Consider the following 15,655-nt stretch of genomic DNA (forward strand, 5'->3'; position numbering starts at 1 on the left):
GGGTGTGACAACTGTTTGTTTGATGACGGGAGATATTTCGTCTTACCCTCGTTCACTGCCAGACCCATTTGTTTTGCTTCCTTGTCTAGTCTGGAGAAAGCAGAACTAACGGCGCGGGTGTTAAGGCCGATGATATCAATATCATCAGCATACGCCAGCAGCTGTACACTCTTATAAAAGATGGTACCTTCTCTATTAAGTTCTGCTGCTCGAACTATTTTCTCCAGAAGCAGGTTGAAAAAGTCACACGATAGGGAATCGCCTTGTCTGAAACCTCGTTTGGTATCGAACGGCTCGGAGAGGTCCTTCCCGATTCTGACGGAGCTTTTCGTGTTGCTCAGCGTCAGTTTACACAGCCGTATTAGTTTTGCGGGGATACCAAATTCAGATATCGCGGCATAGAGGCAGTTCCTTTTCGTGCTGTCGAAAGCAGCTTTGAAATCGACGAAGAGGTGGTGTGCGTCGATTCTCCTTTCACGGGTCTTTTCCAAGATTTGGCGCATGGTGAATATCTGGTCGGTTGTTGATTTTCCAGGTCCACACTGATAAGGTCCAATCAGTTTGTTGACGGTGGGCTTTAATCTTTCACACAATACGCTCGATAGAACCTTATACGCGATGTTGAGGAGGCTTTTCCCACGGTAGTTGGCGCAGATTGTGGGTCTCCTTTTTTATGGATTGGGCATAGCACACTTAAATTCCAATCGTTGGGCATGCTTTCGTCCGACCATATTTTATAAAGAAGCTGATGCATGCTCCCTATCAGTTCTTCGCCGCCGTGTTTGAATAGCTCGGGCGGCAATGCATCGGCCCCCGCCTCTTTGTTGTTCTTTAGGCGGGTAATTGCTATTCGAACTTCTTCAAGGTCGGGTAATGGAACGTTTGCTCCATCGTCGTCGATTGGGGAATCGGGTTCGCCTTCTCCTGGCGTTGTGCGTTCACTGCCATTTAGCAGGCTGGAGAAGTGTTCCCTCCATAATTTAAATATGCTCTGGGCATCGGTGACTAGATCACCTTTGGGGGTTCTACAAGAGTATGCTCCGGTCTTGAAACCTTCTGTAAGCCGCCGCATTTTTTCGTGGAATTTTCGAGCATTACCCCTGTCGGCCAGCTTATCAAGCTCTTCATACTCACGCATTTCGGTCTCTTTCTTTTTCTGTCTGCAAATGCGTCTCGCTTCCCTCTTCAACTTTCGGTATCTATCCCATCCTGCACGTGTTGTGGTCGATCGTAACGTTACGAGGTAGGCGGCCTGTTTTCTCTCCGCTGCGACGCGGCACTCCTCGTCGTACCAGTTGTTCTTTTGCACTTTCCGAAAACCAATGGTTTCGGATGCAGCTGTACGTAAGGAGTTTGAAATGCCGTCCCACAGTTCCCTTATACCGAGTTGTTGATGAGTGCTCTCAGAGAGCAGGAGTGCAAGCCGAGTAGAAAATCGTTCGGCAGTCTGTTGTGATTGCAGCTTTTCGACGTCGAACCTTCCTTGTGTTTGTTGACGTGCGGTTTTTGCTGCACAGAGGCGGGTGCGAATCTTGGCTGCAACAAGATAGTGGTCCGAGTCGATGTTAGGACCTCGGAGCGCACGCACATCTAAAACACTGGAGACGTGTCTTCCGTCTATCACAACATGATCGATCTGGTTGGTAGTTTTTCGATCCGGAGACAGCCAGGTAGCTTGATGAATCTTTTTGTGCTGGAATCTAGTACTACAGATAACCATATTTCGGGCCCCGGCGAAGTCGATCAACCTCAACCCATTTGGGGATGTTTCCTCGTGGTAGCTGAACTTACCGACCGTAGTGCCAAAGATACCTTCTTTGCCCACCCTGGCGTTAAAGTCGCCAAGCACGATTTTGACATCGTGGCTGGGGCATCTCTCATAAGTGCGTTCCAAGCACTCATAAAAGGCATCTTTGGTCACATCGTCCTTCTCATCCGTCGGGGCATGGGCGCAGATCAGCGATATGTTGAAGAACCTCGCTTTGATGCAGATTGTGGTTAGACGTTCATTCACCGGAGTGAATGATAGTACTCGGCGACGGAGTCTCTCTCCCACCACGAATCCCACACCAAACTTGCGCTCCTTTATATGGCCACTGTAGTAAATGCCACAAGGACCTACTCGTCTCTGTCCTTGTCCCGTCCATCAGCTGGGCAGCGGCACCTTCCCAATTAAGGGACCGGACATTCCAGGTGCATGCCCTCAATTCTTAGTCCTTATTTCGTTTGCCATGGTCGTCATCAAAAGAGGGGTTTCTCATCCGAGGCTTTTAATCTTAGTGCATCTAAATTTATGAAAATTTGTGAAAAATATGTAAATTATTGTAGCCAGGTCGTATTTTATTATATTATGTTAAGTTATTTAAAATGAATTTTGATGCTGCCAAATTTTTATTTCTTAATCAGATGGATTCACCAGCTCTTTTTGATGACACCTATTTGGAGGAATGCCCGACAACTTCTTCGACTCCCGTAAAAGGTTAATGTGAAATCGTTATTTTAGTTTTCAATTCATTTTTACGCATTTGTTATCGTAGAAGAATTGACATTTAAACGGAAGAAATCCAACATTTTTGGTTGGTAAAACCCAGAGGCAAGCTTCTCAAAACAAAAAGGAAACAATTTGGCTGTGGAAGGAAATGGTAATCCAATATATTGTTAAAATGCATATAAGTATATTTATATATTATTTTTTGTATCTATATAAGAATTTATAGAAATAATTTTTATATTACTAAAAAAAAATGTCAAAAGATGAAGGAAATGAATTTAATGTAAAATTAATAAAAAAATATATTTTATAAAAAAAAAAAAATCTTTATATTTTTGAGTTTCGAACTTTAGGTTGAAGGAATGACAAGCGAGTGGTTTACCCACTAGGCTATTGTAGAATGCACCGTCACGCTTTCCTGAGAGCTGTTTCGTTGAATTATCCCAAATTTAATGAAAGTGTGAGAAAGAAGGATATAGTTTTATTACAGCAGAAAATATGTGAGCGAGGAGGAGATACAAGATCACATGGACACAATAGTTTTGGGTGCTTTTTTGATTCGCCCTTAAGAACGTGATAGGAAAAAGTAACAATTAAACCGGCACGCGTTACCGGCATGTCACTAGGTAACGTGACCGTCACTGTTCTAACTGGGTGAAGAGATCAATGCGCTATTTACATAAGTATGCACGAATTGTTTCTGTGTATATGATTTGCTCTTTTCGTAAGCAATTGAGAGCTCATTAGAGAGATCAGTTCGCTTTTTGTACGCAATCCTTCTTGTTTTTGTTTGCAAAGAACAAGAGGTATTGCCGGATAATTGCCAATGTAGACTTTGAAAATGTAAATATGTATATACGAATATGTATTTAAATATGTATATGTTCAATTATTAATTTATGCTAAGCTGCGTTTTTGTTTATTTTTTTTATTAGATTTTAATATATTATGTATTTGTTTTAACAATTTGTTGTATTGTTAATTTCCCCAAATCGTTTATTTAATTTCTAAATGAAAGATTACTTTTTTAATAATTTTATAATAATTAATTGACCCAATGTATGTAGGGTATAGCATAGGCAGATTTGTATGCCGTATGCTTATATTATTTCGCAATAGAGAGAGGGCGCGAAAACGGAATAGAAAAAATATGTATGAATTTTTCGTCATTCTCTTATATATTTGTAATTTAATATATAAAAAATAGCAATACAATTACACTTGTTAGGTAAGTACGTGAAATATGTATATATTAGGGCGGGTCGATTTAAAAATCGCCCATTGCTCTATGAAAATCATATTCTAGGGATCAAAATAAGAAACTTTGCTGAAGGAACCATACCTCTAAAACGAATTTTGATGTCCCCCAATTTGGGTCGAACTTTTGGGTAGGGGAAAATTTTGAAAAACGCCACTTTGACCCATTTAAAGTGCTCCAATCGAGTCCAAATGTATGACCGACCCCCACTAACTTTGGACGGCCGATCCACCCATGTCAGTGGCACACCCCTTGGAACTCCCCATACAATCATTTCAAAAAATCACCATTTTTGGCCTTTACATGAAAAAATCAGCTAAATGGCTATGTTTTTTTTCATTTTTATTTATTTATTTATAATAATATCTATCTTTTCTCTTAAGAAATTTATTTAGTCAGAACATATGTAAATGAAAAAATTAATTTAAGTGAGTTATAGAAAAGAAACTAAAAAAAATTATTGTTTGAAGTCTTTTTTACTTTCGAGTCTGGGCAATTTCGCACGGCTCTCTAATGTCGTCGCCATAACAGCCTCTACATTTTCCGGTATAACCCGTTTGGAAACGCTAGCTAGCAATTGAACATGTCGTTCCGTTCCTTGTATGTGTGATGGAATTTTTGGATCATTAAACGGTGGATCATCTTGATTTAAATATAATTTCAATGTATCGTACGAAATGCTTCGCGTGAATGGTGGTTCAAATACGATATTTATATCATTCAAATTGATCATTTCCGTATAACTTGTGCAATTAAAGTTTATATCTGGTTTTTATAAACTCTAAGTTCCATTTGCTCGTCAACATCGGTTCGATAGCGTAGAATTTTCTTGATGGCACAGTCGCGCTTTTCTTTCTTATCATCAAACAACCGAATGCGCATAATATGAATTATCTTTAATTACTTGATTGATAATTTTGCGTAAACGAGGTTCTAGAAATCGTGACCAACCAATGAACTTGAAAAATAATGCACTGCCGTACACGACAGAGCTGTAATACTTGATATTGAAGTACATTGGCACATAACATTTAATTATAAATTCAACCAGAATTCTTAAATTTGCATCTGGATTTTCCGTTGTCACATATAATCGCAATAATTTAGCGGCCTTGGTGAGCCACCGAGAATGTACAATTTTCCCTGGTTTGATGTTAGCCAGATCCACCGGAACCAGGCCGCTAGAAATTGCATGGGCCATGTCGTATAAGTACTTCGAATCGGTGGAAAATTCTTTTTTTTCTGGAACAGGGGGCATATTTTGCAACTCAATTTTCTGCAAGCCGTTCACCACCTAAAAATATATAATAATAAAATAATTAAAAATGGTTGACAATTATAATAAATGAGTGATAGCAATAACTTACCGGAAGAGTTTCACAAGTTTCGATTTGACGGCTCAGTTTTCCGGTTGCCGATCTTGATCCAGTGCTGGTTGATTTATCCAAAGCTTCAAACAAATGCCGAAACGGAAGTTCGTTGAAGTGTAGAAGGCAAACAAATCAATGCAATGGTCTTTTTAACAGCAATTCGAATCGTCGTATAATTCCACCGTGTGGGCCAGTGTTTGTTGGCTCACCGTCAGTGCATATTCCAATTAATGTATCCAGTGATATATTTTTATCGTTGAAAAAACCATTTAATTTGGTTGTTTTGTATTCAGCGGTTTCATGTTCCAGTCTTACGTAACCAATCAATTCAGAATTGGGTTCTCTCAAAATAGCAAGATGAGGTTCTTTTACCATCCTAGTATGATACTTCTCATCAATTTTATCTATCGTTAAAGTATCATCTTTTCTGCCATCGAATGAAAACGCTAACAAATTGGTATCATCTAACCGCTTGCGAAGCACTTCTTGTCTGCATTTCTCTTTTTCTCTGCGAACTTTCGATTTATCCATGATGAGAGGTTTCCCATGCTTATCTTTAATTTTAAAATCTTGCAAAAGAGCGGTTCCCAATGCTGATGCTACTCTGTCAGGCACACCAAATCTGTCACATACCAAGGCAAAGTTAAAACAATCGTATCTCTCTGTGTATTGTGAACTTGTGCTTCTATCCATATCTTCCGGTGGCGGTGCGTATGTTGAATCATCGGGATCTTGGTATGTTGGCATTGATGACATAGACGTTGCTCCTTGCTCTTCAGTTTCCATCATTAATGCATTCATTGTTAGTCTTCTCTGATTATGTTGATCGTGCATGAACCCTTTGAGGCGTTCGGAAACCCAGCCGCATGCACATGGAGCTGCCTTCAAATCGCATTTACATGTTCCAATGTAAATAATTGTTTCCAGAGATTTTACATACTCTGTAAATTGTTGGGTGTTGTTTCTTCTCTTGATTTGCTCTTGATACTTGTCAAACAATTTATTCCATTTATTACATACACTTTTTTCAGCATTATTTCCATACCAAGTTTTTCCCAAATTCCAATCAACTTATCTTGTACTTGAATAGTGAATGATTTATGGGAAAACTTTTTTTGTTGTGTTTTAGCACGCTCGCTTAAGTAAAAATAATATCTCAAGATATCCAGATGCGTTGGTAAATTAAGATCAGTCAAATCAGTAGACACACCAAAAACAGTAACATTATGCTTGGGTATATGACTCATTGGGTTTTCGATAGTTGGTGATGTAGTTGCTTCATCTCGCGGTGTAGAGGATGGTGGATTCATTGTAAACTTTTTGATTTGGAATGGTCACTTCACTTATTATTTTTTTTGAAATACCATAGTGGTTATTGCTTTAGTTCTCCTCACTTTCAGAGGTAATAAGAATGAAATGGTAATTTCAATTCTATTTCAAAATTTGCCCTTACCCAAAAGTTCGACCCAAATTGGGGGACATCAGAATTCGTTTCAGAGGTATGGTTCCTTCGGCAAAGTTTCTTATTTTGATCCCTAGAATATGATTTTCATAAAGCAATGGGCGATTTTTTTGCCTCCCCACAAATCGACCCGGCCTAGTATATATACATATGTTTACTTTTTTATGTTTTTTTTTTCAAAATGCATATAAGTATGTTTGTATTTATTTTTATTTGTTTTTTCTTTCTATGTGGTTTTTGATGTTTTTGCATCTCATAACTGCAATTTGTCTCTGCTTATTTCTTTATTGCAATCCTGCTTACTATTTTATAAAACAGAGGGATATTGCCCAAAAATTTTTGGAAGTAAATACTTGAAATAAACAGTGTTGCTGGAAAAATGTGCTTGAATACACAAAGCTGAGCAAGGATAGGCATTGAGCTGAGTTTTTAATTCTATTTAAATATGTGGTTATGTATATATATATATTTATGTATGTATTTTACCGAACTGTTTTAGAGGTCTTTCAAAAGTTTGGTAACTGTAATAAATTGGTAAACGTATTTTTTTTATTACGGGTATTATACTTGTATATGTAATAGCTTAGTACGCAGCTCTCAAGAAACGTAAAAATTTCATATAAAAAAACGCTTAAGAAACGGTTAAGAAACTTTCCTGCGATAAATTTACTTGTGCTAGTACGCAGCTCTCAAGAAATCTAGTACTAATTTTTGATACTTTTTTCAGTAAAATGTGAATATGGCAAACCTGGTTTTGCGAAGAAACATCAAATCAACAATTGTTTCTTGAAGGAAATTCGAAGTAATCGTCAAATTCATCCTAAATTAGTTGAAATTATTATTATGAAGTATATTCCATTTTGAAATCTATATATATAAAAATAAGTGGCAATTTAATGGTACGCTATAGCTCAAGAACCACTGAACGAATCACCTCCAAATTTTTAGGGTACCTTCGGGCCTATGAGTAGATGGTTTCTGTGAAGTTTGCATTGCATTGGACAAGTGGTTTCAAAGATATGTATATGGTCTGTTCTGAAATGCACCATGTTGCGCAAACTGCTTTTGCCCGACCAGCAGCACTGCAAAATGTAAGTATTAGAAAAAAGTCGCCGCTCAGCTAGCTAGCAAGAATGATGCATAACGAGGCATCTCGACAGGATAGAATATATAGAATACGAACTGTCACATCTATAACTATTGCCATTGCCAAATCTGTATGTGGGCATTTGCTATCATGATATAATCATTTGCGCAAAGGCGTAGGGTAGGTAGGTTCGAGCTGATGTAGCCCATGCTTTGAGCTCTTGAAAAATTTATTTTATCATTTGCGAAATGCCGTCGGGTAGGTAGCTGATGTAGCGCACGTTTTGAGCTTTTGAGCTGTTGAACTCTTTAAATCTTTTATGTGGAAAATAAAAAAGGATAAAGATCCTTTTGTTTACAAATGTATTTCTGGGAAAAATAAAATAATAACAAAGGATCCTTTTTTTTACAAATGTATTTTTGAGAAAAATAAGAATTCATATATTTGGGCTAATAATTGTGGCATAAATTTAATATACCAATTAAAATAATAAATTTTAAATGATCAATCATATTCGGTTCTAAAGCTAAAGCAAAAAAAAGGACAAAGATCCTTTTGTTTACAAATGTATTTCTGGGAAAAATAAAATAAAGATAAAGATCCTTTTGTTTGCAAATGTATTTCTGGGAAAAATAAAATAATAACAAAGGATAAAGATCCTTTTTTTACAAATGTATTTTTGAGAAAAAAAAGAATTCATATATTTGGGCTAATAATTGTGGCATAAATTTAATATAAAATAACTAGCTTCGTCTGGAATTGCGGCGACTTTATTGGATGGTGGACGAACAGCACACTCCGCATTAAAATTGCCATTGAATGTACACGTGCTTGAAAATCCCACATGCAATATTTCAAGGAATTCTGCAATGGCAAAAGTTTTGCGGCAAACAGATATCATTTTATTGGATGAATGTACGATGACTCATAAAAAATCGCTAGAAGCACTTGATCGGACATTGAAAGATATACGTGGCAATGCTGGAATATTTGGTGGTGCATTAATTTTGTTGTCCGGCGATTTTCGCCAAACATTACCAGTGATTCCAAGATCAACACCGGCGGATGAGATCAACGCATGCTTAAAGTCATCGATTTTGTGGCGACATGTTCAAACTATGACACTGAATATTAACATGCGTGTTCAGTTGAACAATGATCCATCTGCATATCACTTTTCAAAACAATTGTTGGACATCGGCAATGGTAAAATTCAAAGCACCAACGGATTTATAACGTTGCCAAACAATTGTTGCACCATTGTTGAATCTCATGATGAACTAATTGATCGCGTCTTTCCAAACATTGTTGGAAATATTATGAATCATACTTGGTTAAGAGAACGCGCAATACTGGCACCAAAAAATGTTAATGTAAATGACATTAATTTTGAGATTCAAGAAAAATTGCCAGGTGTCGTAACATCATATAAATCATTCGACAGCGCAATGAATCAAGATGATGCAGTAAATTATCCAATTGAATTTTTGAATTCTTTGGAACCGCCTGGTATGCCGCCTCATTGCTTGAATTTAAAGATCGGCTCATCCATCATTTTGTTACGTAATTTAAATGCACCAAAGCTTTGCAATGGAACACGACTTGCAGTAAAAAAACTTATGTTAAATTTGATTGAAGCCACAATATTGACTGGCACAGCGAAAGGTGATGTTGTGCTTATACCACGTATTCCGATAATCCCGACTGACATGCCTTTCGAATTTAAGCGCTTGCAATTTCCAGTGCGCCTGGCATTTGCAATGTCGATAAATAAAGCACAAGGGCAAACGCTTAAAGTGTGCGGTTTGAATTTGATAGAGCCGTGTTTTTCGCATGGCCAGTTCTACGTGGCATGCTCAAGAGTGGGAATGCCACATTGCTTATTCATCTTTACTACAGATGGAAAAACCAAAAATATTGTTTATCCTAATGTATTGGCTTAAGAAAGAAAAATATTAAATAAAACAGATTTTTCGAACTTTCACAACAAAAAAAATTATACTTCACCAACACAACAAAAATCGAATGAAATGACTTAAGAAATTTTTTTTTTTGAAATAAAACAAATATTTTGAAATTTCACATTAAAATAGAAATGCTAGAAGTTTCCATTATAGTGTTGCATGGGTGTAGCAACGCACACCGGGCCCCGCTAGTGTTGTATAAAACCTACCAATCATCAACAACATTTCTTAAATCTCAATGAAAATATTTATGTTACCATACACATACACACATACATATTACGCACAAAGTTTGTTTTCTTTGTTTATTCTCTCTTGCTCTTCTAATGTAGATCATTCACAATGCGTAACCAGCTGTCAGAATTACTTGAGAAATAATGTATTTTTTTTCTTGAGCAATTACTTGAGAGCTGCGTACCAACCTTATACCTGAAATTTTTACATACATACATGTGGGATTGCAACCCTGACCTGACTTGACCTGACCGGCGCACGCATGCAACTCTTAACAGACACACTGAATAAACGGACTTAACGAAAGCAATGAACAGCCAACAAACGACAGCGAACGTTAAAGATCAATAAATGAAAAATCAGTGTGACACTTCAATACTAACCAAAGATAAAAAGATGTCCAACTCCAACTCAGTTGATCGAGTTCAGGAGGTTTTGACGTTTAGCAATTGGAAAAGAGGGAGGACCAGATTAAAATGCCGCCAAACTATTATTCGAATGGAGACATTTTTCATTTTTTTGTCTCCATTTGTAACGGCCATTAGTTCGAATAATAGCGAAAGCGAAACAGCACGTAGATTGAAAGATGTGAGTATATTTTAACTTTTAATTAATACATTTGCATTTATTTAAGACTTTTTTATTTTATTTTACAGACAAAATGCCGAAAACAACCAGCAGTTGGAGAAAATGTATTGTTGGCTGCAAACAATGGAACTGATCTCGAACGGTGAGTAAAAAACATTAAATAGTGCAAAAAGTGTTGGTGACTTTGTAAAAAAAAATCGATGGAATAAGTGTTTCGATTGTGCAAATAAAATAGTAATTTTGGATAAAGAAATTGAAATTCCATGTATTTTTAAGTGTGATGTGCTGAACATGTAGAGCGCGAAAGACTGAAAGCGACAACTGTCAAATATTAAAATACACACGTTCTTATGGACACAGTTATGTAGCCGTGCAGCTGCCTCAATAACTGTGTCCTTAAGAACGTGTGTATTTTAATATTTGACAAATGTCGCTTGCAGTCTGTTGCGCTCTACGTGTTCAGAGCTTAACTGTCAATTTGTTGCCATTGCCGTTAATTAACTAAATAAATTATTTTAAAGTAACGACTTATCTTTGAATATTTATGATATTTATAAAAAAAATCGTACTTTAAAATATTCATTAAATATGCCCTTTTTGCACTATTATTATTATTATACATATTTTATGATTATATACAACATTTCGTATTTTATTTTGTTTCTTTTAATAGGCGTAAATGTTGGCTCAAACGCTTAGGTGTTTTTGAAGATCTAAATGAAAAAACATCTGAACACATTTTTGCGTGTGAGCGGCATTTTTCTAATGAAATGCGTAACGCAAAAAAATTACGTCCGAGAGCCGTTCCGGATATAAATTTAATTATTGAGCCAATATTTAACGCCGCAAATTCTTTTTTTTTTTTTTTGAAAGAACTATTGCAATGGGCGTTGAAGATTTTTTTCCCCAAATGGAAGGATCTGCCTCAAATGCAAACGGTGCATCGAGGTAGCTGCTTCCGCTTTTAGAAAGGGAAGACCGCGATAATATTTCCGCTTTTAGTGAAAAAGCCGCGCAAACAGGTAGGGGTCTGACAGCAGGGACAGATAGAAAAAAATATTGAGGGAAGATAATAGGATTTTAAAAATAAAATTAGATGCAAAAGAACAGGAGAATAGGAGTTTAAAAGCTTAGTTGGTCCAAATGGCAACTGAATTAGAAAGATGTAGGGAAATGTAAAGAAGTAGTTCATTTAGGGAAAAATCAGATCCTCTTGAGATAGTTTGCAGCAAAGTTCCTCCTCAGTTAGGTGCTTGTATTAGGAGTAGTTTTTTAAATAGTAATCGCCAAAGTCACGGTCGGCGATATGATAGTTTTTTTAAAACTTTAGCTTTGGGTGTATTTTTTTTTTTTGTCGCCAATCGCTTACCGCTACCTAAAGCACCAACTTAGTTTTCCTTCGGAAAATACGTTACATAATTTTGTCGCAGATTGGCCGTGTTTCCCAGGTTGCACCCAAAGCAGCATAAAGTCTTTACAAATTAGGAGTAAGGGATTTTCTTTCGAACAAAAGTTCATATCAGTTTCTTGTGATGAAATGTCACTGAAATGTCATTTGCAGTATGACAGGAAATTTGATAGAGTGATTTGTTAAGTGTTTCAATGTCAGGGCCTTTTCCAACGTTAATGGTAAGGAAATATGTTTTTTACGATTACAAAATATGAAAAATAAAGTTGATTTTAAAAATAGTCGCGTATGTTGGTCAGATATAGTACATTTTTATAAACAGGACTCTAAGTCGAGTTATCGGTGTGCGCATAAATTAACCGATGCTCATATTTACCCCAATACCTTTCAAAAAATGAAAGTTAAATTCGCGTCTCAAGTGTTAAGTAATACGGTCGCTTCAGGTATGCTTTCTCTTTACAGCTCGGGAGCCTTAAGCTCAAATAGTATGAGCTTTATTAATACCGCGGATTTCGTTTCTTTTTTCAATAAATTATTCGATATCTTTAATAGTAGTTTCACTGAGGACATTGTACCCACTAAAAAAGTTTTTATAAGTTCCCCAGAGCAAAACCAGTTTTTAGATGAGGCAGAAAAAGTTTTAAAAACAATTCGGGTCGTAGATGAGTTAGGAAACAACACAACACATAATTTAAATTTTATCAAGGGGCGGTTAATTAATAATAATAGTTTAAAACGATTGTGGCGATTGCTGTCACACTCAGGATTTCCTTACCTAAATACAAGACGACTATGTCAGGACATCTTAGAGCATTTTTTTGGTCAGATTAGAAGTAGTGGAAGTACTAGAGTCACACCTTTCATGTTCTTTAGTTTATTAAGGAAGTCGTGGAGCTTACGTTACGTAAATATTGTAACAAAAGGTAACTGTGAGCTGCCTTTAAAACCCGAAGCCACAGTTATTTCAGAACGTAGCCATAATGTTCTTCTTAATGTGTGCAATGATTCCGTTTTAAGTGCCATTCTTGGCAGGATTTCCAGGGTTTACCACGGCCCGAACACTCCATTGTTGGATCCATTACTTTAGATAGTAGTTTAGAAATTAACTTTTTAAAGGAAAATGCTTTTAATTATTTTTGCGGCTACCTTTATTTGAAAATCTTTAAAATGCACACATGCCTTCTGCCATTATCTTATTTAGGAGATGAAATTCCTTCAGATGAATTCATCTTCATACAACAAAACCAGATCGATAAATGCAACTTAGTGAAGCCGCCTGAAGAATTTGTTGCATTTATTAGTAATTTAGAAATAAAATTTGTTGAGGAATTTGACAGAAATTGTCATAAAATAGGTGTAAGAGAAAATCTTTTTACTAAGTTAAAAGATATTAGGCCCTTCTTGTGTTGTGAAGACTGTGACCCAAAGGTAGTTATTGCTCTATTTATTAGAATTAGAGTTTATTTTGTGACAAAATTTTTAAATAAAGATTTATCTCTATCCAATTTTAAGAATAAAATTTTGTGTGTTTCACATTTGTATTTTTTATCTTCGTTTTTGAGTGGTTGCAATGAGCTAAATATTTAATACTAAAATAGGGTTTTTTAAGCAGATTCGCATTAAGAGGCTCTAAGGTTAGAACGATAAAGATAAGAAAGTTTTTAATTATAAATTAGAATTTGGGGCACAAATATTGGCATTTGTACATACGTTTATTTTAAAAGTTTTAAGTATTATCCTTTATTATTATTCTGTGATATGGAGTGATATGGTTTTTGTTAATTTTTTATACAATATAAATTGTTATCGTTTTGTCTTTAAATTTTTTATGTAAATAAATTTTTAATGGGTGATATAGGCCTACTGGAGAACCGAGCACCCAAAAATAGCTTCGGTAACGCGCCCTTTTGCATACCTCATAGGTGGTATGGAAAATGCGAATTGGGTGTTTTATTTAAAATGCCCAAAAAATAGCTTTTTTTCTGATCTGGCTACAATGAAAAATGTCATAAAAACGCTAATTTTGAGGCGCTGGAATAAGTTGAACATCCTTTTATTCCTGATACAAACAGCCGACAAGTAAAGACGTTTTCCTCCCGCTTAATTCTTATAAATAAAATCTAGGGTTGTTTGAAGGAATTGTAAAACATAAAGTAAAACGGATTTGAGAAATAAACTGAATGTACTTAAAATAAAATCTAGGTTTGTGCAAAAGAAGTTGTAAAACGTAAACTAAATACGATTTTGGGAAATAAACTGTAAGATAAAACTATTTATTTTTAACGACAAATAGAAGGGAATTTCTACATACACACAAGTATATGCAGAATCAATTAAGTTTATAAGGACTAAATACGCTCACTTTGTGTTTTGCAGGGTATAATGAGTGTATCCTTTTCTTGCAAATTCCTCTTTTCTTCTTCCACGGTCTTTCAGCTACCTGGCTTCTTGTGCGTATTGTTGTTTGTATGTATGTTTATGTTTTTAAGTTCGCGCCCGCATGTTTGTTGTATTTATATATTTTTATTTTGGTGGTGTGGCGAATGAAACACCACAAATATATAAAATTACAGATTATTTATTACAGAACACTTGTATTCTTGTTGGCGTCTGTATAATGAGTGACGCTTCTTAAAACTAAAAACTAAGAATTAGGAATTCAGTTGAAACTGAAATTCCAAGAATGTACAGAGAATGAATAACTGATTAATTATGTTTTCTTGTTCTTTATATATCTTTTGTTCTTTTTTCTTTTTGTCACTGCACTTTCTGCTTTTTTCTTTTTTGTTTATTATATATACATATATGTATGTTGGTTTTGTTTTTTTGTTTTTTTTGCTCTGCACACTAAGGTGGGTCGATTCCGGACTTTTTCGATTCGGGATTTCTAATAGTGCGGAAAAGTTGCCATAGTACTTCCTCATTCCAATGCAACTCTTTGTTTTGAGATCGGATTGCATCTTCAACCCCAACTCCGGCCTTGAAATTTCGGAAATTCGCCTAAAATCGTGAAATTGTCTACCTAGCGCCTGAAATACGCATCTCATGACAAAATGTATAAAACAAAAGTTATTTGTCACGTCATTTGCTACTGAAATGGTATGGTCATGGCCGTAGGACGAACCGTTCCCGAGATACGAGCGAAAAGGCGGCGCGCCACAGCGCGAGGTGAAAATTGTTGCAGCTCTCAGCTAACCTGTATTGGTCACCCAGAACCCACCGCGTGGAGGTGGCTGCTCTATAAGTAATAAATAGTCTTCCAGTTAATCATATCGTAATAATTATTAGCTTTAAAATTCAGCTTTGGCACTTTATTACATCTAACCCTTCCATTTACAGTGTCAGACTCTGCTTCTCTGGCTGCCAGAAGACGGTCAAGGTCCAACTTTCTGACTTCTATCCGTTCGTCAGTCATCATACTAAGGAGAATGTTTTCTGGAAGAGCAAAGAAAGCATTCTGTTGAAGGGATGAATCGGCAACCTTGCGCAGTTTAGCAGGTAAGTATCTCGACCTTTGAATTGCAGCATAGAGATGGCGCGAGCCATCTTTCATTGAACTGTTGAATCTTATTGAGAACCACAAATGTGAGTAAACTGTAAGTATGTACTTGACCTAAATATTTATTTCCTTTGTTGGTTTGTCAGTAGAAATGCATAATCTCAGAATTCTATTTGCACAGTTGAGCCAGCGAGATTTGTACATGTTACCTGGATGCATCGACGCTGAGGAACATTGACCGGAAATAACAGTTTCTGATATTTTATAGAGATAAGCTTGGTCTGTGCTAAGTTG

At 36.2% G+C, this 15,655-nt stretch overlaps 2 protein-coding genes across 2 annotated transcripts in view; both read left to right on the forward strand.

The window, feature by feature from the left end:
* Nucleotides 1-15,655, forward strand: part of LOC126764085 (uncharacterized) — a 532,840-nt gene that overhangs the window by 391,861 nt on the left and 125,324 nt on the right. The window lies entirely within an intron of this gene.
* LOC126764715 (ATP-dependent DNA helicase PIF6-like) lies at nt 8,589-9,611 on the forward strand. The gene has a single exon (XM_050482368.1). It carries the CDS (start codon nt 8,589-8,591, stop codon nt 9,609-9,611), a length of 1,023 nt encoding a protein of 340 aa, XP_050338325.1.

This window comes from Bactrocera neohumeralis, unplaced genomic scaffold, assembly GCF_024586455.1.
Source record: "Bactrocera neohumeralis isolate Rockhampton unplaced genomic scaffold, APGP_CSIRO_Bneo_wtdbg2-racon-allhic-juicebox.fasta_v2 cluster09, whole genome shotgun sequence".
Taxonomy (NCBI): Eukaryota; Metazoa; Arthropoda; class Insecta; order Diptera; family Tephritidae; genus Bactrocera; species Bactrocera neohumeralis.